The following is a 21,760-nucleotide window of genomic DNA, read 5'->3' as shown; positions in this document are numbered from 1 at the left end:
CTTCTTCGGTTACCCCCCCTCTTTTTTTAGTAATAGCATCCCTGCCGTGAAGCCGGGCTTCCTCCAACAGGACCCACTGGCTGCAAGGGTGGTGGTGGGCAGCAACCACGTTGTCTTGTGACTGAGGCCTGAGGGAGGGCGGGCAGCCCTTCATGTACCCCGCTGCCAGCTAGGATGCTTTTGTCAGGCCTGAAACATTTGCTGGTTCTCAAGTAAGGGAAAATGAACTTTCTTCCTTGGTGATTTACACCAACCTCTTTCTAAGTAGGGTATAGATGTGGAAAAAAAGTCCCACTAGGTCTTTTCTACTCAAATGAAAAGAAAGACTATGTCTTACTTATCCCTCTATTTAGAAAGCGTTTAGCACTGGAGTGTACCTGACACACAGCTATTTACATAAATCAAATCTATTCTTAGTAACCCCAGGATGAATCTGGGATAACTCCACTGAAGCCAGTGTTGTTTTTTCAGTCTGAACCATGTAACTGAGAGCTGAATTTGGCACAAAGTATTAATTTCTCACCAAGGACGGTACACTACAACAGAAGGCATCAGATGCGCTATTCAGTAAAGAACACAATTACAGAGGGCCCTTTGGTAATGCATTGTGTTACTGTAGATGGCACTCATTCCTTGCCTGTACGTATGATGCATGCTGAGACTGCATAGATTTTGTTATGTAAATGCATGGCAAACCCTTTCATACTTACAAGATCATGCAGATGATTTTTTTGTTTCATGGCATGCACAACAAAACAGTTATGTGGAAGCTGCACACCAGGACAAAAGAAATCAACGTATTTAAACCTCCACCCTGCAAGACTATTGTAAGCAAGGCTCTGAAGAGTGCTATGCTCTTTAGACTCCTCCTCAAAGAGGACTAACTCTGTCTTGCTTTATCCAGGCCTTTTCCTTCCCTAGGTCTTTCCACAAAACTCCTTCTGACAACAATTTCACAGGGTAGAGCACTGCTGGAAATATTCCTCATTGAACCAGCTGAAATCTGGTTGGCAAATAAACACCAGTAGCCATCACATACAAAGACTCCTAACTGTGTATTTGTTCAATACAACTGAAGTTTTTGCTTTTCTTTTAAGGGCTTTTCTTTAGATTTATTTTAACACCCATCCCAGGTCAAGTGCTCCTCATGCAGTGACTTACAGCAGTGAGTATCTTTGATCCTTCTTTTAAAATGGGGAGAAGGCTTTCCCTTATCTGACAAGCCTACTTAGAGCATGAGCTTTTTGAAATGGGAATCAGGTTGTCCTACATGTATGTACAACATCCAGTACAATTAATCACATAAAGCGAGTGCCTTGAACCACCATCACCATCAAACAACCAAAGTGCAACATTACTACAGGGCTCTTTCCACTCCGTGGGATCAGCAATCACGAGGGGCTTTGTTCACGCCCAGAGTTCAGGATTTAGTCCTCTGTGGCTAGATACAGACGTACGCACACTTGCACACTTGTACACATCTCATTACATGAAATGTTATATGCAATGAATGGCTTATTGCAGGATGCAGTGTAGTAACGGGGGAAAGGAAGACTCACTAGTCTCACTAGAAAGCATACTCACTCATAGACATGACTAAGCATATTGACTGTTCTTCACATCTACCAGGCACATTTATCAGCCTGTAATATAGGAAGGGAGATGACTGGGAGGTGAGGACATTCCAGTTAACCTCAGGTACCTGTCCAAGCATGACAAGAGATCTGAGGTATGTGCAAGGGTTGAAATTCCATTATAGGTTTTAAATAATTAAACACTACATGTTTGGAAGCTCATTCCTTCCTTTTACTTTTTAAATAATTAATATGTATTTACATCTATTGAACTTTATGGAGCTATACACATAACAAATTTGAGTCAAGTTGCAGAAGAGAGATTTTTCCTGTCTGACAGCATTACAAATGTTTTTTGTTGTATACAGTAACTTCAGCTATGAGGGATCAGTCAAAAACCAAATCCAAGCTAGACGCTGTACATCACAGGCACACGTGTGAGGGGTTTCTATGAAATTATTCACAAGTAATCAAAACACTAAGAGAAACTGTAAATCCCCAGAGGAAAAAAATGTGCTTCTAACATCTTAGAACAGCAAAAAGTGATTCAAGTTGGAAGAGAGTAAACCAAAAAACTGCATGTATTGTTTCTACTGAACATACTCAATATGTTCAAGCTAATGCTGTCAGTTCCATGTAACCTGTAGTACAGTCTGACTAAAAAAACCCACAAATTCCTGCAATTGAAAATACTAATCTCAAATGCTAAAATGACAGACATAACAGATTAGCTTCTGGTTCAAGCTGAAAAAGTCATTAAATACTCAGCAGGTTTCACCTAACTGGAACCACACATGAAGCACCAAAGTGAACAACCAAAACTGTTCAAACCTTCAAAACAATAAAAGCACTGAAACGGTCTCTTGAAACCACAGCTCTGACCTGGGAAATGAATTTCTAGCAACGGCATCAGTATTACATGTTTATAATACATGTGATTTCCAGCTCAAGTTAGCTTCTATTTACAAGTAAGCAGATATATATACATTCACTTATGCAATTCTGGCTGGCATTCCTACAAATTCAGCCCGAAAGCCCACTTATTTCCTTTTCAGACAGCATTACTACTAATAGAAATGCTGCTGGGCTAACAGTTCCTTCAATTATAATAAGTGGAGCAAAGCTGCCTTCAAACTGAGATCTCAGTTTCACCTGCACAGTTATTCTGCAAGTTAATCAGATTGCACAGGGGTAAATACGGACTCAATGTGCTCTTCAGAGGCCTAATGATGGCAGAAGACATATTAAGGAGAGAAGAAAAAGGCCAACTTGACTTTCAAATCCCAGGCTGGCTTTGCAAAGACAGAAGCAAAAAAATCTGTACCTGTAGGGGAAGCAGTCATGTTAGAGATCACGGAAAGCCAGTGTCACCTTGCAGGGGAAAGGATCGCTTAAAAAACTTCTTGCAACATTCTTAGTTTGTAATCGTTATTAAAAAAAAAAAAAAAAAAAAAAACCAACAAACCAAGGGCACCTAAATGAAGGGCAGGCATTGGATCCAATAATGACAACTCTCCTATTTGCTCCTTTGACCCATGCAGCTCTAATTCAGAGTCCTGAGGACAGAAGCTGCACATTTCTGAACGGCGGAAGACAAACAGGGCTGCCAGAAGAAGGGACCACGAGGTCAGGTTTCAGCGAAAGCCAGGCTTGCATGCCAGGCACAGAGATCAAGGACCGACTAACTCAAAGCACAGGAAGAAATCAGTGCTTCAGATGTCAGCTGTTTCAAGGATTACAGGCCCTCCTGTTTCTGGTGTCAAGGTAATAATCAGAGCAGCGGAGGCGCAAGGCTCCTCGCAGTGATAGCTGAATGTGCAGCCCTCAATTTGGATTCAGTTTGGGGGATTTTGTTTCCTTTTTAGACAAAGCCAACAGTGCCAAGTATTCATATTTCAAGGCTGTTTTAAGGATCAAAAACCATCTTGCTTAATAAAAAGACATGCAAGATTCAAAGCAGAAAATTATATGGGAGCTTCACATACAGTAGGTGGAGAGGCAGGATTCTGTGACTTTTTATCAGAGGTATTCATTTAGAGACTGGTGCTAATGACAGTTGCCTAAAAATGCCCCCCCCCTCATATTCATGTTTTCACATAAGTCCCAATTTTGGCATATTACTTTATTGTGGAGACATCTTCTGTGTACTGGATGGCTTATGCAAATTAACCAAATGTCCCATAAATTAGTCTTGAAATGCCTGGGATAATGAGCTGCTTGCATGGTGAGCAGTGCACAGTATTCAAAGAAGGACTCTTTACAGGTTGAGAGGGCAGGAGAACATTATAAACGTGCCCAGGCTCCACAACAAGGCAGGATGCTCTACTGGCATCGTGCTCCTCACCCCAAAAGGCAACGCTGGCTGACTAGAATTGAAAAATGCAATGCTAGGAGATACCTGCAAATTAAACCCCCCAGTAATTAGCTGGTAGGCAGACAATGTGCCCCAGCTACTGAAGCCCAAGCCTGCAGATGACAGAATCACAGAATCATAGAGTGGTTTGGGTTGGAAGGGACCTTAAAGATCATCTCATTCCAACCCCCCTGCCATGGGCAGATCTTCTTAGCTGACTTGACCAACACATTTAAACAGGTTGCAGGCTGGGTTTTCCTCCCTGCCTAATTTGTATTTTCACTGAAGGCTTTTTGATATGCATTATGTATGTGAATGGTATTGTATGCCGTGCTTTCTTCCAGAGACGTGTATACACCTACCAAAAGTCATACCTGCCTTGTGTTCCTTACCTGAGATGGAAAGAATGCTTCAAAACTACACTCCCAGTTGTATTTTAAAAACAAGCGTTTTATGTCAGTCGCCACTTTCTTGTGAAGTGTAGATTTAAGAACAAGCTTTATGTACAAAGGGCTGGTTCTCTACTCCTGACTCAGGCAGTGCTGTCCGAGGCACATGAGATAAATTATAAGAAATCAGATGACAAATCAAGAATACACCACTTGCTTTTGGTGTGTGCTTAATTGGCATTCCACCTCTAATAATTACATCCAAATTGAATTTGTGTGTGGGCACCTTCATTTGCAACATCAGAACAATTAAATGACATTAGCGTTCAGAAGCAGGTATGTGAGAGAGACTATGCTATTAGCGCTACTTGGCAGCAATGACAGCCTTAAGGATGCCTTTACGTGGCATTCCTTTATTTCACTGTTGTCACAGAACTAAAGTGGGGAAGGTGAGGGAAACAGGATGGACAACAGGGATGAAAACCAGAGATGGGTTTTACAAATGGAGCAATTGCCTTGACTCCCTTCTTCTGCTTCTGGTACTTCCAAGGCTCCACATTTTCTGCTAACAACCACTCCTGAGCACCCTGCCTTGGAAACCTCTCTGTCTGCCATTCACAGTCAGCATAGGAAACTCCTCAAAGCACAGGAGACTGGTATGCAAATAGTAATAAAGCTGCCTCTCTGCTATAGATGTTTATTAGGGTTGGCCCAGCCACTTGGAGCATAAGCTTTGCACTGACTATGGCTACTCTGTTTCGGTGGCATTTTACCCCAGCTGGCAATTTTGCAGTAAAAAGGGATGAGGTAAAGGCAAAACAAGCAGGAGGAATTCATCGTTGCAATTCCACATCAGCTTCTGAAGTGCACCTGTGCCCGTTTTATGAATGGGGAGCAGAGACAAAGAGAGATAAAGTGATTTGGGCAGGGTCACAGGGAATATCTGTAACAGGGCTGAGGAGTGGACAGACGCCTCATTAAGGACTGGTCTAACACCAGGCACCAAGGCAATCCTCCTTTCTTAAAGAAACTCAGGGCTTGCCTTCAGAGTCACAAACCACCCAGTCTGCTCACTCTGAGAAATCAAGCTGTGAGCAGTGGCAGGTAAACAACAGGTTTTTAGATGGTAAAAATCACATTTAGTAACATCTGGGCCATACATCATTTAGGAAAATGATGCTTTCTACAGCTGACAGCACCGAAGAGCAAAAAACTACAGGAACTTTGAAAACAAGTGGGGACATCAAAAATAAGTTATGCAATTTATCATGGACCTGGGGAAGAAGACAGTTAAACTGAGAGAAAGTAAAGATAGTACTGGAGGATGAGACATATTCAGAAGGCGATGAGAGACTGAAGGAAAAAGTCGCAAAGAGCAGAAAACCAAAAACCAAGGACAAAAATAATTACAAATGGAAGAATAGCAAATAACAGTTGGGAGAAAACAGCTCAGCTGGAGTGCCACAGGGACGATCCCTGCCTCGCTGCAGCTTTTGATAAATATGCACCAGTTTGTACATGAATTCTGGACAGAGAAACGTGTTTGTGCAGGGGACAGTCACAAGACGAGCAGCCCAAGGGGACAGGCTCAGGTACGGAGGCAGGTGAGGCCAGCAGCCGTGCCCCCCAGTGCGCTCCATTCTCTCCCTGCTCAGCGGCTGCAGTGAGTATAACATTAGCAGCAGCTGTTTCAATAATGTTTTAAGCCTTCCTGCCCTCCTTTTCAAAGCTCCAACATGTAGATTCAAATCCCTGGACGTTCACAAGCAATTATTTCCTAATGATGCTAGAAGCAAAGCTTCCAGTCCTGAAGCTTCAAAAACCCCTGCCCAGCCGTGCTCTGCTGTTGACCTTTTCAAGACCTGAATACATACGAGATACCTAAATAAGATAATTGGCCAAGTATAATGGTGGTGTAAGCTGGAGGCCTTTTACTAGAGGTGACACAAGCCCCCTCTAAGGAAGAGAGAAACCGCAGGAACTCCATCCTTGCTGGTTTGCCCCCTGCGTTCAAAAGCTTCCCTGAAGCTCACTTCTCTCCTGATTTTGGTGAGATTTTATTCATGTGCATCCCAGCGTTAGGTTTCACAGTGGATGTGCTTAGCTGTACAAACTGTGCGAAGTGAGCTTACCAGAATGGCAATGTTGGGCAGGAGATGGTACTATTGCAAGGGCAGCCTCAAATTCCTATTTTCCACTGTTGCACGACAACAGCCTATCATGCCGTGTAAGATAGAAATGTTTTGTGGTCTTACAGATTAGCTACACAGGCAGCCGGATCCATCATGATGACTCCGCATCACCACCACGGTGGAGGGATAAAGAGAGAAGCTGATGGCTTCTGCACAACAAACAAACAAGCACTGAGACAGTGTTTGCTCATTTCAATGTGCAAAGCTGACTTGTTTAAATATGAATATGTCGCTTATAGCCAAATTTTAGTGACAGCAGCCCCGTGGCATCTATCACTGTTTGCACTTTTGCTAAAAAATAGTCACGTTGTCTCTGGATGTTTTCAGATACTATGTCTGCAGGTAGTTTTTCCTCCCTCCACCCCACCTCTACTCGTTACTATTTCCTCCAGCCTCCAGGGTATATCATGCTCAGGAAGGTACTAACCAGGCAAGGTTCGCATGGTGTCACAAACACCTGAAATCACTTCCCTCTCCTCATCAAAAGTCTGTGCCCTTTTCTCTCTCTCTTCTCCTCTCACCTGCTCTCTTTCTCTATCAAGCTTAGAGGCAGTGGCCCCAGGCACAGCTTCAAAATGCCCTCAACACCTTCACTGAAGAGTGAGGTTGTCTAAAAGGGAGCACACACTGTCAAGGCTGCAGAGCAGTTTCTCTCAGACCACATCAGGATACTCACTGCTTCTTCATTTACAGAAAAGTAGAGAGATTTTCTCTTCCCCCTGCCCAGCCCACAGCACGTTACATATATGCTTTAGAATCAAAGCACCAGCTGGAGGAAGTAATAGATCTTTTTCATTTCCAGCTTTTCACTGAATCTATGCTCAGATGAAGCACTTGTCTGAAATTCAGGGTGACCTGCTCTGAGTCAGGCTCCTCCCAGAGCTCACCCAGCCGCTGTGTTTACAGCTGTGAAAAAGAGCAAATCCCACCCAGGAAACAAGCAGCAGTGAGAAAACACACAATGTGACATCTAAACACTTCTGACTGCTTCTGTGCGCTGCAATCCGGGCACTCTCCAAACCCCTCTTCTAAGATAGAGCTACGCAGAGTTCCTGGAGGATCCACAAGGTCCGGGGGTTTTTTAGATTTGCCCTCTTTGCGGTTTTCTAACCCGGAGAGCACCGCAGGTCCCCATGCCTGCAGCAGCTCATACCTCTGGCATGGGTACCCACATTCCGGATGGATTTTGGTACAGGACCAGGGCTTTGCACACCAGGGATGCGGTACCTCCACAACACTCCTGCTGTGGCAGTGCTCCATGGTATCGATGTGCTGCCACTCTGACATTCAAAAAGTAGCTCTGAAGATAAAAAGCAGATTCCCCAGGCCATGCATGATTTTGCTAGCTCATCACCTAGGAACCCACAGACAGTCAGCACAGACCAGGAACTGCAGAGCCCATCAGTCCGCAAACATTCAAAAAGGCGTTTTGCCTTCCATGTACAATGTACCTCCACTAGTGGAAATCCTCAACATTTTACAGGAGAGCTATTTTCTCTGCTGTGTAAATCAGATTTGCTTTCGGCAGGTTTTTCTAACAGCACAGGGGAGAAAGTGGGGCAAACTTATCTACGTGATGGCTCCACCCAGCACTTCCACTGACTCAGCTGAGCTGGAGGCAAAGAGCAGTGGCATTCTATGATTCTATGATTACAGTAAATTTGATGGAGGCAAGCACGGCCTGTTTTCCAAGTATGCAAGGAAGGAACTGCAGCTCACCCGAGCAGACTGCTGCGGTCTGCTCAGCCCCCATCTCCTGGCTGAGTGCAGAGGTGACCACAGTGGGACAGCAGCTCGGGGACACATCTCACCAGGGTGGCACTGGGGAGAAAAGCCACGACTTTGTCACTGCAGCTGTGGGGTGACTTAGGGCAGCTGAGATTTCAGCAAGGTCCCCAAGGAAGGATTTTGATAACCAATGCAGACAAATATGTCCATTTATATGGGGAGTATGTCAGCAGCCAGGCCCTCTGGTTATTTCCTTTCACCGACTGCAGTGATCTCGAGCTAATCTCATTTGAACTTTGGACAGCTTGCACTCATCCAGGCCTCAGCCGTGCCTCGCTGCTGGGGAGACTTTCAGCCCTAGTTTGTGCTAGAGCAAAGAAGGACCTAAAGCTGCACTGCTGGACTGTGCAAGGACGTCAGCTATAACCCCTCATTAAATGAACACAGCATGGTGACTAGTAAGGGCGACAGCACAGAACCTGTGGCATTTTACCGGGCACACCTGCTGGGGAGAAAAGCACTCACTCAACACAGCCCCCCACAATCTCTGGGAAAGGAAGAAATAGGATATGTGCAAGATAAGACTGAGCACGTTTTCCAGGCCCTGCATAACCCCTGTGCCTGTAAGGGTGTGCGTGCCTGCCAAGGACACCGTTCCTCCCTGGGCACATGCTCTGGCAGGGGCACCGCGTGCTGCACACCCGCGGGTCTCACCTGTGTGCCTTTCTCATGGCACTCCGTGCTTCCAGTTTAAAGAAGAGACTGGATCCTGAAGGATCTCGCAATTTACACGAGATGTGGTCCCAGAGATTTATTAATACAAAGTGAAAAATAATTGATAAGAGAAGCATTTACCATGTCTCTCTACTGAGTCAATCTCTCAGCTCTTTAATATTTTCGTTTCCAGCATCCTTCAGCCCTTATGACTTGGTGCCGGGCCAGCAGTAACACGATACACCAGCACAACGTCCTAGCGCTATCTTCCGGCATTACATAAACCTATATTTGGGCCAGATTCTCACCCACTTGGAGACTCCTTTGCACCACTCTGGCAGCAGAAAGAGGCCAGGGGAGTACATTACATACACACCACCTTTTGAGACTTGGCTCTACTGTCAAAGTGATGTAAAGGCATGCCTGGTTCGAGGCAGAATCTGGCCCTTCACTTAATGTGTTTAACAAATGAAGCTGCTGTTTGAATCCCAAAGACAGAGAAAGGGTCAGTAACCGAGTGAGCACCAAGCGCTTCTTCCCTTGGCAGTCGGGAATCCACGTTGTTAAAAAGTGGAAACGTATCGGGTGTGTAAGCTTCCTAACCACAAAAAAAACTCTCAGAAAATGACTGTTCCCCGTCTTGACTAAGGAGACGCTGATTTCAGTGGTGTGTGCAGTAACAGCCATTCAGGACTGGCCACACGTGGTCAGTTATTCCTCTGCCTGTCTAGAAGAAGAATGTTTGTTCCTCATAATAAAAAGTACACCACACAGTTTATTGCTCAGTTAGGAAAGTGACATGCAAAGAGCTGCAGCCTCTTGCTGGGAATACAGCTAGAAATTATTTTTGCAGCTAGAAATGAATTTTTGCAGCTGAATTAAATACCACCCTCCTCCCCATCAGACACACAAAACCTACACAACTTAAGAGCTGACTGACAGGTATTTTAAGACCCATATTTAACTAGTCTGTACAAGCAATTATTGTATTGTATATTAAAGCCCTAGACTACAATTGTGTCCCTTTTTCTGTTTAAAACATTTTTAATTGATCATTTAGGCACTGATTAAAAAAAGAAAGTAAGCACAGAATTGAATTTTGGTCCTGAGCATAAACAAAGCTGCGCATTAAGCAGAATTTGAGAACATCATACACATGCACACTTTGATCACTTTGTGGGATCTATACTCACTGCTCTGCTTGCTTCAGTTACTATGCATTGCGTGGGCAGTCAAGTTGTTTTTAAATACCTAAAAGTATACCTCAGAACCTGTTTTCTCCTATTGTGTCAGACAATAATTCATAATAAATGAACCCCTCTGCAAATACCAAGGGTGCTGTTGCTTGCTATTTGGACTATAACACAACTTTAAATAATAGATATCGCTTTGCCCATCCAACTTTTTAACCTCAGTCTCAAACTGCATGCAAAAGTACCTAAATAACAGCATCCCCGTTTCAAAGCTAGAGACCAGACCTCTAAACACTAAGTTAGCAGGTACCTAACTTCAAGCATACAAGCAGTCCCTCTGCTTGAAATGAATGGCTCTACATGCAGGCTTAGACACACGCAGAATATGCAGTTCAGCTGAAGACTGTAGCTATTGAAAATGTAGGTGTCACATGCATGGTATTTATCTAGTTACTGAACAGATATAGGCCCATCTAAAGGTGGTTTAACCAATCCTAAATCAGCATCTCATTATTTTGAGTAAACCACACTCTAGAAGTGCTTGCCTTCCTCTGTTAACTATCAATGGGACGTAGACAGACAGCTCAGCCCAAGCGTCAAATACTGAAATGCTACAGGACATGAACCAAACTGTGTCCTAAATCAAACAGTGCTGCGGAACTGGGAAGAAACATGACACAGATGAAAACCAGAGTGAAGTGTGGACCCAGGTGAAGCTCAGACTGAAACATCCATTGCCTCAACTGAGTGCAACTGAGAGCAACGTCTGACCTCCTGAATCCCACAGGAGTGTTATCCTGATGGATATGAAGCACAAGGAGACACGCACAGTCCTTAAAAAGAGAATAAAAAGAGAAGTAACCTCCAGCATAACGAAGGTTTCACTGAAGTTGCTAACACCAGTTTGGTACAAGGGGTACAGCACAGATTACTGTGGGCAATTCAGATTACTATGGGCAAAATGGACCCTGCTTGTAAAGAACAGCTATGCTCAAGATACTGCTGCACACTGATCTGCATGTACACCCACCTGAAAGACCCCAGTCTGCAAAGGAAAGCATTAACAAGAAAGCTTCCTTTTTTTTCGTTTCTTCCCGGAGAGAGAGACAACAGCACATCAAAATCACACTGTGCAAGACAACATTTATAAAAATGTTGACAGATATCATCCCCCATTTGACTTATGGAGCCATCAAAAGCTCACTTCCACAGAGCATTTTTGGACTCTTTCGTTGACTAAATCACCAATTTAGAATCTGTCAGACTTCATTATGCAGATTAAGAGTCTCTCCTTGGTTTCATTTGTTATGCATTAATAAGAGTACACTGGTGACTGTACCCTCTCACACAACCAAAGCCCTTCTGCCATTACATAGTAAATTTTGTTCTTTCTACTGTTAAAAAAAAACCCAATACAACAGCAACACGGCTTAGTTGCTATGCAAAGACTTACAGCCACTGCATAGGGATCAATTCCACAGTTTGGTTTGATTTGAACCAAGCCAGGCAGATTATGCCTGGATGTGATCTGACGAGGTTTTTCTGCTTGCCTGTTTCCCCGGTCTACAGGAGAAGCATGTGCTCAGTCCAGACCGGCCCCAGGATCCCCACAACCTTGTGCAATCCCAATGTGCATTTACTGCCTTCCAGCTCAATGCCTGGTGCAGTTAAAATACTCGGTACCAACAGGCAGATTTATTATGAATGCTGGTAGGGATCTTTTTTCTTTCTCATTGACTAGATGTGACTCAAAAAGTTAATGGTAATTGCTCTCATCTTCATTTAGCAATGAGAGAGAGAGAGAAATGGGAGCAATTTGCAAATCTGAGAACAGGTCATTACAGGTGTGTTATATTAGTGTATTCATGAGCCCCCTGGGACAGCCATGCTGCGATATCCAATAACTTTCTTAATGTGTAATTACACACCATTGGACTATAATTGATTAATTGAAAAGAGAATGTAGGCAGATGCTAGGCCAAGGCTGCTGCTGCTCATTAAATGAATATGTCCTTGCTTCTTTTTAATAAGTTAAGTGAACTACTCAAAAGCAATTAAGTGAGAACTGAAATTCATTAAATTTTAAGTAATTATTGGTATTAACTTCTATAATAAAATGCAGGATTTATATTTTGGGGTTTTTTTCCCATCCCAAAAGCAATATAATACATGTCACTGGCGAGATGTAAAAATGGTGTCTGCTACAGACAGCAATGAGCAGCGAGATACGTGCTCCTTGCAGAGAGATCTTCTTCAGTGTGCCTTCAGATAATTGTGTGACGTTAATTTGCCTCCTTGGGACGTCATTCTTGGGAGCCCTGCACAGTCAGACTCTTCTCAACCCTCCTCCCCCAGGCTGGATCTTAACTCTGAGGAATAAAAAGCATATGGGCTCGTGATTTTCAAAATCCCACTCTCTTACTGCTTTATGTTGGCTCTCAAAGGGGTCAAAGCCTTTAAACTCTTTTCCTTTTTAATGGGGAGGAGAACCCACACAAGAAGATGAGGCATAAGCCAACTGCACTGTTACAGACAGTCACACTGGTCTACGTGGGCATCTTTTCAGACCTGACAAAATGTGTTCTCATTAACACCCTGCGTGAGTGAGAGCCAGGAGCAGAGGTGCAGAAGAACCTGAGCACCAGGAGACAAAAGTCAGTTTTCTGGCCTGACCCACATGCTCCAGGCACGGCTGTGGTGAGATGTGGAGCGAGGGATGGCTCCCCCCAAGCTGCCAGGATGCCCCAGGTGGTACTTCCCTGGGCCCTACTGAGTCATCTGCATCTCCTGCACAGACCCCAAGGAGAAAATATTTATAGCTCTAGGTGATGACTTTGGAAATTTTATTTCCCATTTATGTGGAAGGAAATCCGATGAATTTTATTTCAGCGCACTTCACTTCCTTTGGAACAAGGCATATCTTTATTCTTTTAATGTTCCATAAAAACTGTCTGAATTTTATTTAAATTGGTTATGAATGCCAGTTTCATAAAGCAAAGCCATGATTCACAACTGGTTTTCTTTCCAAAGGATACAAACCTCCTTTTTTTATTTATTTTTTTTTTTTCAGTTTTATAGAGGCTTGGGTGGGGGGATGGCTGACAATATTTTTCAGGCTTTTTTACTTTAAAATTTATTGAATACATTATTAAAAAGTAGACTGCTAAAAATGCATTTTCACTTAACAGTTTCTTAACTTTTTACTTGTTTAAATTCCTGGTCCATAGAAAGATTGGTATTTTTTTAAAATCATTTTTGAAAAAGCAATTTTTCAACAACATGTTTAATATGAAAATTATAACTTCAGTAAACACATCAAATGAGGAAAGGAAAAGGTAAAAATAGAGTAATACAACATACCATTGCAGTGAGGAGAAATTAAGGTTGGAGAAATTATTCAGAGGTCACTAGTAATTGCACATTTATTAATAAAAATTTTAATGCTTGTTCTGAAGAGGAAGATGACAGAATTGGAGCTGTAGTGGGATTTTAATTATTATCCTTTTTAACGAATGCATTTTGCTTCTCTTTTGAAATAATAATAATAATGGTGATGCTAAAAACTAGAAAACATGCCCCCTTTGGAAAGGCAAGTGTTCGTGCTCACTAAGTGTCAAGTGTCACATCCTAAAATAATGTTCCTGTGTTGGTATGAAGGAAAATGCTAACCTAGAGACACTGGGGCAAAGTTGCTTGCTATTTCTAGTGTACCTGAGGCGAGTGCTGAGGGAAAGGGGATATAAGTCTCCCTAGGCAGTGGGAGGCCAAACACCCACTGTCAGCAGCGGTAGTCTTTTCCAAATCTGCCCCATTCCCATTGTCCATCTTCCCCTGCCGCCCGCCCTCTCACTGTTGCACCTTTTATTCCACCTCTTCAGCTCCCTGAATCATCTTCCTTAATTTGTTTCGCTGGACCGAAAAGGCAAGGATTACATAGAGCTACTGGGGGTATGAGTCTGCTGCATCCCTGGCCACGGACAAGCTTCATTCCTTTTATGCCCATCTCCTTCCCTTTTTTCCCCTGGCTCCACATGCTCCTGGGTACTTTATACCTTGTGTTTTATGTATAGCTGGGAACTGGCTGAGACTTACCCTCCTTGCTGCTCTCAAGGGTTAATGGCATTCCCCTGCCCACCTCTGCGGGAGATGTGGGGAATCTCTTGCCCTTCTTAATGCTGTAGGTCATGGTCCCTTGCTAAGCCTGAGTATAAAAGGATGAGGTTTGGGTTTTATTCCCAGTAGACCTGCTATCTCAGACTTGCTCTGACGGTTGTACTTTCCATAAGTTCCTACAGCTGGTCTCTGATTGCAGCCTTCAGCTTAAATATTATTAATAAAGATCATGTTTTCTACACTTCAAATTAGCTGTTAGCTGGCCTACAGCAATTTTTGGTCAGAGAGGGGGAAGATGTCTCAAAGCAGTTGTTATTTGCCTTTTCTTGTCTACAGAACACAGGGTATCATTCAGAGACCACTTAAAGAGAGGGATCCTATTGACTTCACTGGGCTTTGGATCAGAGGTTGTGGAGTCCTAAGCATGGTTTGAGTCAGGAAAAAAAAAGCGTATTTCTTTAGCAAGATGGTGGTGCAGGACAGAGGAAGGGGAACAGAAGGTCTGAAAGTCCAAGGAAATCTCTCAAGACCCCCAGGAAGGTCTGCTACAGCTCCAGGAACAGGACCCAAACCTCCCAGGTGCAGCCCATGCTGCCATAATGTGAGCAACTGCCTTCACTTTTATTGTGGAGTAGAAAAAAATATAATTAAAATGCAGGGTAAGAGGGACACAGCCTGTGAGCCGGGCAAGACAGTGAATGTATTTGTTCTAAACCAGTAAACAGATCTGTGTAGACAGGCATAGAGCCTATCATTTCCTGGGGCCAGCATATTGTGGGGCGGCTGGCAGGCTGCAGCGCTGTATTTGGTCCTGCATTATCCCGGCGAGATGCCTATCAGGGTGCAGCTGCCGAGGCAGCCAGCGCCCCATGGGTGCCTACCTGCCCAGGCAGGCAGCGGGCTGGGAGGGTCAGCCAGAGCCTGCCCTCCTGCCCTGTGCTCTGTTAATGGGTTTTGGGGTTCCCCTCTCCCCCCCTCAGGCTGCAAATCTGCCCATGACCTGAGCGCTGCCTTTTTTCAGTGCATTCGCCCAGCACCCGTGGACTTCAACAGTCTTTAGGAGTGTGTGTAAGGTGAATACCACATAGCCCTTCATTCAGCCTGGCAGCAATTAAAGACAAAAAAACCTTTATGATAATTTTGCCTGGTTTGTTACCCTTGCTTGAAAAGAAACAGAATGCAAGTTTTCGGACGGGCTTTGTGGAGGTTTTTTTTTTAAATATTCTGCTATAACTCATGAACAATTTAGTTTTTGAAAATGAAACATTACAGGCGATTAGCCCACAATATGACCTCACTGTTATTTCAGTCACAAGAAAGGTTAAATTTCATGCAGCCAAGTTTTAAGAACATCAGTATCAATTCACTGCTACAATTGCTTTTCTCAGTATTTTTCTTCCAGAGCCATAACTACCATTCTGAAAGCAATCTGCGCCCGATCCAAAGTCTCTGAAACCAATGGTGGGCTCCCCGTCGGCTGTTAGGGGTTTTGCACGGCCATTTGCTCGAATCCCGTACGCCACGGTGCAGCTGCTGGAGCAGTACTGGTTGCTTTCAGACTGCGACAGCAAACTGAGCAAGAAACTGACACAATCCATCAGTAAACCACCAAAAAAAAGCACCAGTGGTGAGTGGCAGCCAATGTCGAGTGATGCTGAAACAGCAGTAGGCACCTCCATGGAGGTTTTAACTCTTGGCAGGCTTGGTACCAGTAGCTCTATGAGCTGGAGCTCTGCAGGGTGTCACAGATCTCATCCCCCTCTCCCCTCCCGCCTCTCCAGGGTGGCAACATCGCCTCTTGACCGCAAGGTCGGTACCGTAAAGGCTAGATGTGGCCCTGCATCCCTCAGAGCTGCTGCGCAGCAGTCCTGCTCCAGCTCTTCTGTCCGAAAGCTCTGTGTGTCTCAAAGCCTGGGACAGGATGAAGGAAGCGCTCTCCCTCTGCCAGTTTGCACCTAGCAGGGTGAAGGAAGAGGCAGGGAGAGCTATAGCAGGGAAGAGCCTTTGCTTTGTCTCTCCTCTCTGCTAGGAATAAGGAGGCAGCACGGGAGACAAAAAGGGGGGAAAAGCAAGAGAGGGCACTGGGGTTATAAATGGACTGATGGGTATTTCCTTTTAATGCTGAAGCACTAACAGGGAGCAGTTTTGCTTGATGCTGAGGCACAGGAAACAGGTCAGGCACCTCAAAAAAGAGAACCCAAACCTCACTTTCTGAAACCAAAATACTCATGGCCTCCAAAGGATATTGATATGCATATTTACATTTAACTTGACCGCAACTACAAAACCTACTGGCCTCACCTGATCACAAATATTCTCAGTGCTTTTTAAAGTCAGTCTTGTAGGTATGCGATCTTTCCCACATTCCAGTACCTTAACGCTGCAGTTAACCTGTGTGCATCCTCGCTGCCCTGTCGGGATGCCCGACACGTGCCACCCATCCTGACCCCACCTCTAGTGCTGGAACAGAAGAGCAAAGTGACATGACTTCAAGCGAAGATTCAATCATAGCTCTGGCTCCTCTCAGCCTTGCTATAGCCTTTTCAATGCCTTTTGCTTGTACAAGAATGTTTTGCATTTCATGTTTCAGTTGTAGATGTGTTTTCAGAGCTTTCTCTGCCTCTTTTTGTTTGTGATTAAAGATAACTGGCCTTAGGTGACTTTGCATTAAATCCAATAACAAGCATGTTTTATTTTGTGTCTTCTACATAACAGCTTCCAAGCACCAGGACTACCTGATAATTCATCGCATACTGGGGTCATTAATTTATCCTCCCAGAGCAGAACTACTAGGAGGACATTTTTTGATTTCAAAAGGATCATTATTTTACTGCAGTAAAACTGTGGATCGCAGCTGGGTGTGGACTGGAAATGAATTTTTTTTCAGGGTGTTCATGTTTGTTTGGTTATTTGTTTGCTTTAAATATAATCCCATAGCGGTGGGTGGTACTCAGGTCATCTCCATAAACAAATGATCTGGAAAGCAACCTGGTGTTTAATTTCCTTAACCCCCCAGACCCTCCTTTGCTCATACAGCAGCACACCAATCTGAAACCTTGACTCAATATTCTGGGTAACTTGAGGGGGGTGGAGGATGAACTGTTGGTTTTCCTTTCCCACTTTTGTTAAAAGGCATCCAAGCATGGCTCTTTCTACCCTTTCTAACCTGGGTAGGTGCCAGATGGATTTTTCCTTTCTCTAGGCAATGGCTCAGGAATTTCAGCCAGCTAGAGCTGGGGCTGTGGGCTTTTCACTGGCCTTTTCACTCCAGCCTACCCTTTCTCAGCAGTTAATCCCATCTCTCTCCCCACATCCACTATCAGCTGGACCGTACAGCTCCTTGACAATCAGCTTCCAGAAGACTAAATTCTGCTTTTTCCTTCTGGAAACAAAGAGGTGTGCCTGAAAGAAAAGCTTCCAGCCACTCATGGAATAATAAATTAAAATCCTGAGGCAGCGCCTATGGGAGAAAAGCGGATGGCTGGCCAAGACAGCGTGCTGGCCTGGCTCTTTAAAAATAGATTTATATTATGTAGTTCCCAGTATTTATCATGGGTAGCTAACCTTAAGAAAACACAATTCTCAAAAAACCTGAAAAGTTCACAAGGAAAATGTGATGTCCTCATTTACTAGAGCATGTTAACCACTTTCTGTGCTCTGAAACAAACGGCATAACACACAACCTATCTGGATTTAATGCAGAAAATGAATACCCTAACTTAATCCTGTTAACTGCATCATGGCTTTCTACACCACCCAAAATCTTTGTCAGTGCTTTTCTTCATCTGCAGAACTACTGTTGTTTGGGGTTTTTTTTTGCCTAAATTATACCTATTTCTTCCTCCTACTTCCTATCAAGCTCTCTCTAGAAAAAAACAAACAAACAAACAAACAAACAAAAAAACCAAAGAGCTGAGTTGTACCTCACTAACCAAAACATCTCCTCTGAGGAGTAAGCACTGAAGAAAGCATACAATTTTAATACTGTATCTCACTATGCTTTCAAATCTCTCCAAGTACTCGTCGAGCGTGCCTGTGACCTGGGATGTTAAGATTCAGCCGGTGTAGCCCTGCTCTTGCAGGAGAGCCCTGGCAGGCAGACCCAGCAGCAGCGCTCCAGCCCCTGGATGCTGCCCGGCAGCACGCTCCCAGCGCGAGCATTTCCCAAACAGAGGAGCCTGTGCTTGTCGGAACAAACCTTGCTGGAAAATGGCAACTGAACCCTAAAGCAAAGAAAGCACTTTTGAGGCAAAGCCTCCAATTTCACCTGACAGGCTATTACAGCATTTACTCTCAACTGCACTGAGAAAACTCCAAGGATTTCCCGATTCTCAAAAGCGTAAACAAGTTTCACTTTCTCTTTCATTTAAAAAATCTCAGCTTTTCACTCAGCCAGCATCTGACTTGCACTGTTACGCTCCAGGTAAGGTTTAACCGTTGGGAAAATATTTTTTTCAGAGGAAGCAGCTGTCCCCACTCCTTTCTTTCATATCTTTTTTCCCCTCTCCCCTCCCAAGGAGACAATTCCTAGCACAAATGTAGGAATGCTGACTAGCCCTTAGGAGAAATATTCTGTCTTAATGACCAGTTCCTGTAAAATTCGCTTTATTCTCAAGCACATTTTAATATAGCACTGTTTCCCCCCAAAAAAATGTAAAAATATAGAAGGAAAACCACTACCTCTTTGTGAAACACATAACATCTTCAACAAATAACACTAGTTCTCTCACCACCAAAGCCCAGGCCCAACATCATATTTTCACTGAAAGCTCCTAAAATACATCTTTAAAGATAGCAGAGGTACGTATTCATTATTTTCTACTTTTTTTTTCACATACAAATTGAGTACAGATTACATCCCTGCCAATTTTGTTTCCAATAGCATAGGAAAAATAAAACTATGACAAATTGCTTTTATTACTTCCTTAAACAAGAACTGAAACTTGTCCAAAAAAGCATATGAAAGACTAACTTGGAGGACTTGAGCTTTTGCCAGGTACAGAAGTGATATAATAAACCAAAAACTTAAATGCATATTAATAAAGGAATAATTAACTGGGCATTAAAAGAATTCTTGATTTTAATAGCACAAAGGGGGTTAATTGGTTCACTGATGTCTTGCACTAAAAATAAAGCAGACTTTCAATCAAAATAATACATTACTTATTTTATATAATGCTGTCTCACAACTCTAGTCCTGAACTCCTCCAACACTGAGAAGCTCTGTTGACTTCAGGGGCATCTCGGTGTGCTGTGATGGCTCATCAGGCTTGATTTGACCAGTGGCACAGTAATTAAGCATGGCCTTGAAGAAACAGTTTCACTTATTTGGCACAAGAATTATGACTGCACCGGGGAATCGGTTTTTGTGTGTGTCTAGTTTCCTCCCCTTTGTAACTAACCCTGCTGCCCCTGAAACCAACAGGAACTTTGCAAGGGGTTTAAGAGGAAGCAAGATCACATCTTAAGGGTCACGTTGCTTTTTGCTGGGAAGTATTATACTGGGAACGCAATGACCTTTGCGAGTGACCTTTGTGGTTCTAAAAAGCATTGTCATTACCTAATGGGGGTGTTGGCTCAGCACAGGGGATGCCTTGGGGGTAGGAGAGCCTGTGGGTCCACGAGTGCAGGTGGGGCCAAGATGCTCTGTGCTCTGGGCAGTGCCAGGAGTGAGCACTGGCCACCACCATTGGGCTGCTGGCCTCCCATCTGGGCTCCTCTGACTAACTGCCTGAGTCTGGGGGCTGGCTTTGCCACTGCGTTACATCAGCTCAACAGCTCAACTTTGCTGGATGTTGCACCTGGGACATCAAGATTAGTGTTGGGCCCTGCATCCTCCACCACCATCCCCCTATTCTACAGTTACAATGAGAAAAGAACTGTTGTTTCAAATATAACCCCATCCTCTGACTCTCTACAAATATTTCCATTTAGCCAAACGATACATTTGACTCAAGTGCAGCCAAGAAGAAAGGCAAATGCCAGGGAGAGATCTACCCATTCATCTAAAACTCCCTTTTCAAAAGCCATGCGTGAATCTCTCTTAAATGTATTACAATTCATTCTCTGTTTACTTTAGGCAAATAGAAAAACTCATCATGGAGCACTCATTTTCACAAGCTAATCAAGAACATTAGGTCCCAACAGATTCATTTAATAGAAATATAATAGGCATTCCTTCTTGCTTTTAATCTTGCCTAGCTGCAAATGCTAAAATGAACAGCGAATTAACCCTGCCTTGGAACAGAGATCCTTTCACAGCTGATATCATCTCTCTTATGGCTTGTAAACACTCCAGGCTCCCTCTATGTGCTTTCCTGGCTTTCGCTCTTTCCCCGGAGCAGAAGAGAGGAGAACAGAGGAGTGGAGAGGATGCTTCTGCCTGCATGCAGCTAGGAAGGGAAGGAATAGGCGAGCTCTAAAGGCAGTACTGAGCATCTGCAAAATGAGATGTGGCACTGCCACCCAAAACCAAGGCAGAGCTAGAAGGTGGACAGGAGAGTGAGTTTTGGGGCGCCTCTGGGGGGGGGGGGCTTTTGTGCATCACCAGATACTCCCTGCGTGGGTCTCCCTGATTTACCATGTGAGACAAGGCCATTCACGTGCTGTCATCAAATATAAGAGATTTTTCAAGCAATTTGAGATCTTAAATTGTTCATGGATAGCAGAACTAGCATTAGAATGCTAAACAGGAGAAAAAAACCACTATCATATTTCATAATGTATGTCATAATGAACAAAAGCCTTTCAAAAAAAAAAAAAAACGGTTTTCACTGTGCTAAAGTAACAATCTAGACTTGTTGTAAGTATGTTATTCTTACAAGTAGTTCGCAGTTATTCTTGAAGGCAAGTCTTGGAGTTTCCTTAGCATAGTGCTGCTGGGGAAAATTTTCAGCATGTCCATCTTCATCTCTAGCCTGAAGGGAAATATAATGGCCTATTTAGGGACTTACAAATAATGGAAGGAAAAAAAATAGCTAAAAGCATAACAGCTCAGATCATTAAAACAGACGGGAATCCCAAAACACAACATTATTAAAAAGTTTGTTTAAATACGCAGTACATCTTTTAGATATGAAAACTTGGGATCCTGTTTTCTTACATAGCTTAGGTTGAACATGCAAATTCATTGCATTGCAAATAATTAGAACAACAAAAGACAAACCCAAAATGAAATATTTGAGCTGGAAACTGTGAGTAACTCAGGGTTTCAATTTACTCCATTGCATTTTTCAGGATTACATTACATATGTACTCATTTAAACTTTCTGACATGCTTAAGCAATCCCTAGATAAGGTACTTGTATTTTCAGTTTAACAGCAAGGCCAAAAAAAAAAAAGCTTTCATACTCATAATTTACATGTAGTACTATTATAGATAAATGGATTCCCCCTCCATGTTTAAGTGAAGTTTTGAAAGGAGCAATCATCTAGTGAGAACAATGATCCTTCAGTCAAATGCGGTCAAAATATTTAATGACAAAGATGCATTAAAAGTTAGCAG

General features: G+C 43.4%; 1 protein-coding gene across 1 annotated transcript in view; it reads right to left on the bottom strand.

Moving 5' to 3' along the window:
* SOBP (sine oculis binding protein homolog (Drosophila)) overlaps positions 1-21,173 on the bottom strand; it is a gene marked incomplete at its 5' end in the record, with an annotated part of 51,640 nt that extends 30,467 nt beyond the window's left edge. Inside the window, one exon of the mRNA XM_010085014.1 lies at positions 21,078-21,173. Coding sequence (XP_010083316.1) covers positions 21,078-21,173 — 96 coding nt within the window. The remainder of the gene's footprint in view (positions 1-21,077) is intronic.
* Positions 21,174-21,760: the final 587 nt, after the last annotated feature.

Source organism: Pterocles gutturalis, unplaced genomic scaffold (genome assembly GCF_000699245.1).
Source record: "Pterocles gutturalis isolate BGI_N339 unplaced genomic scaffold, ASM69924v1 scaffold25515, whole genome shotgun sequence".
NCBI classification, from domain to species: Eukaryota; Metazoa; Chordata; class Aves; order Pterocliformes; family Pteroclidae; genus Pterocles; species Pterocles gutturalis.
The sequence above is the reverse complement of the archived record's forward strand: the minus strand, read 5'-3'. Positions and strand labels throughout refer to the sequence as shown.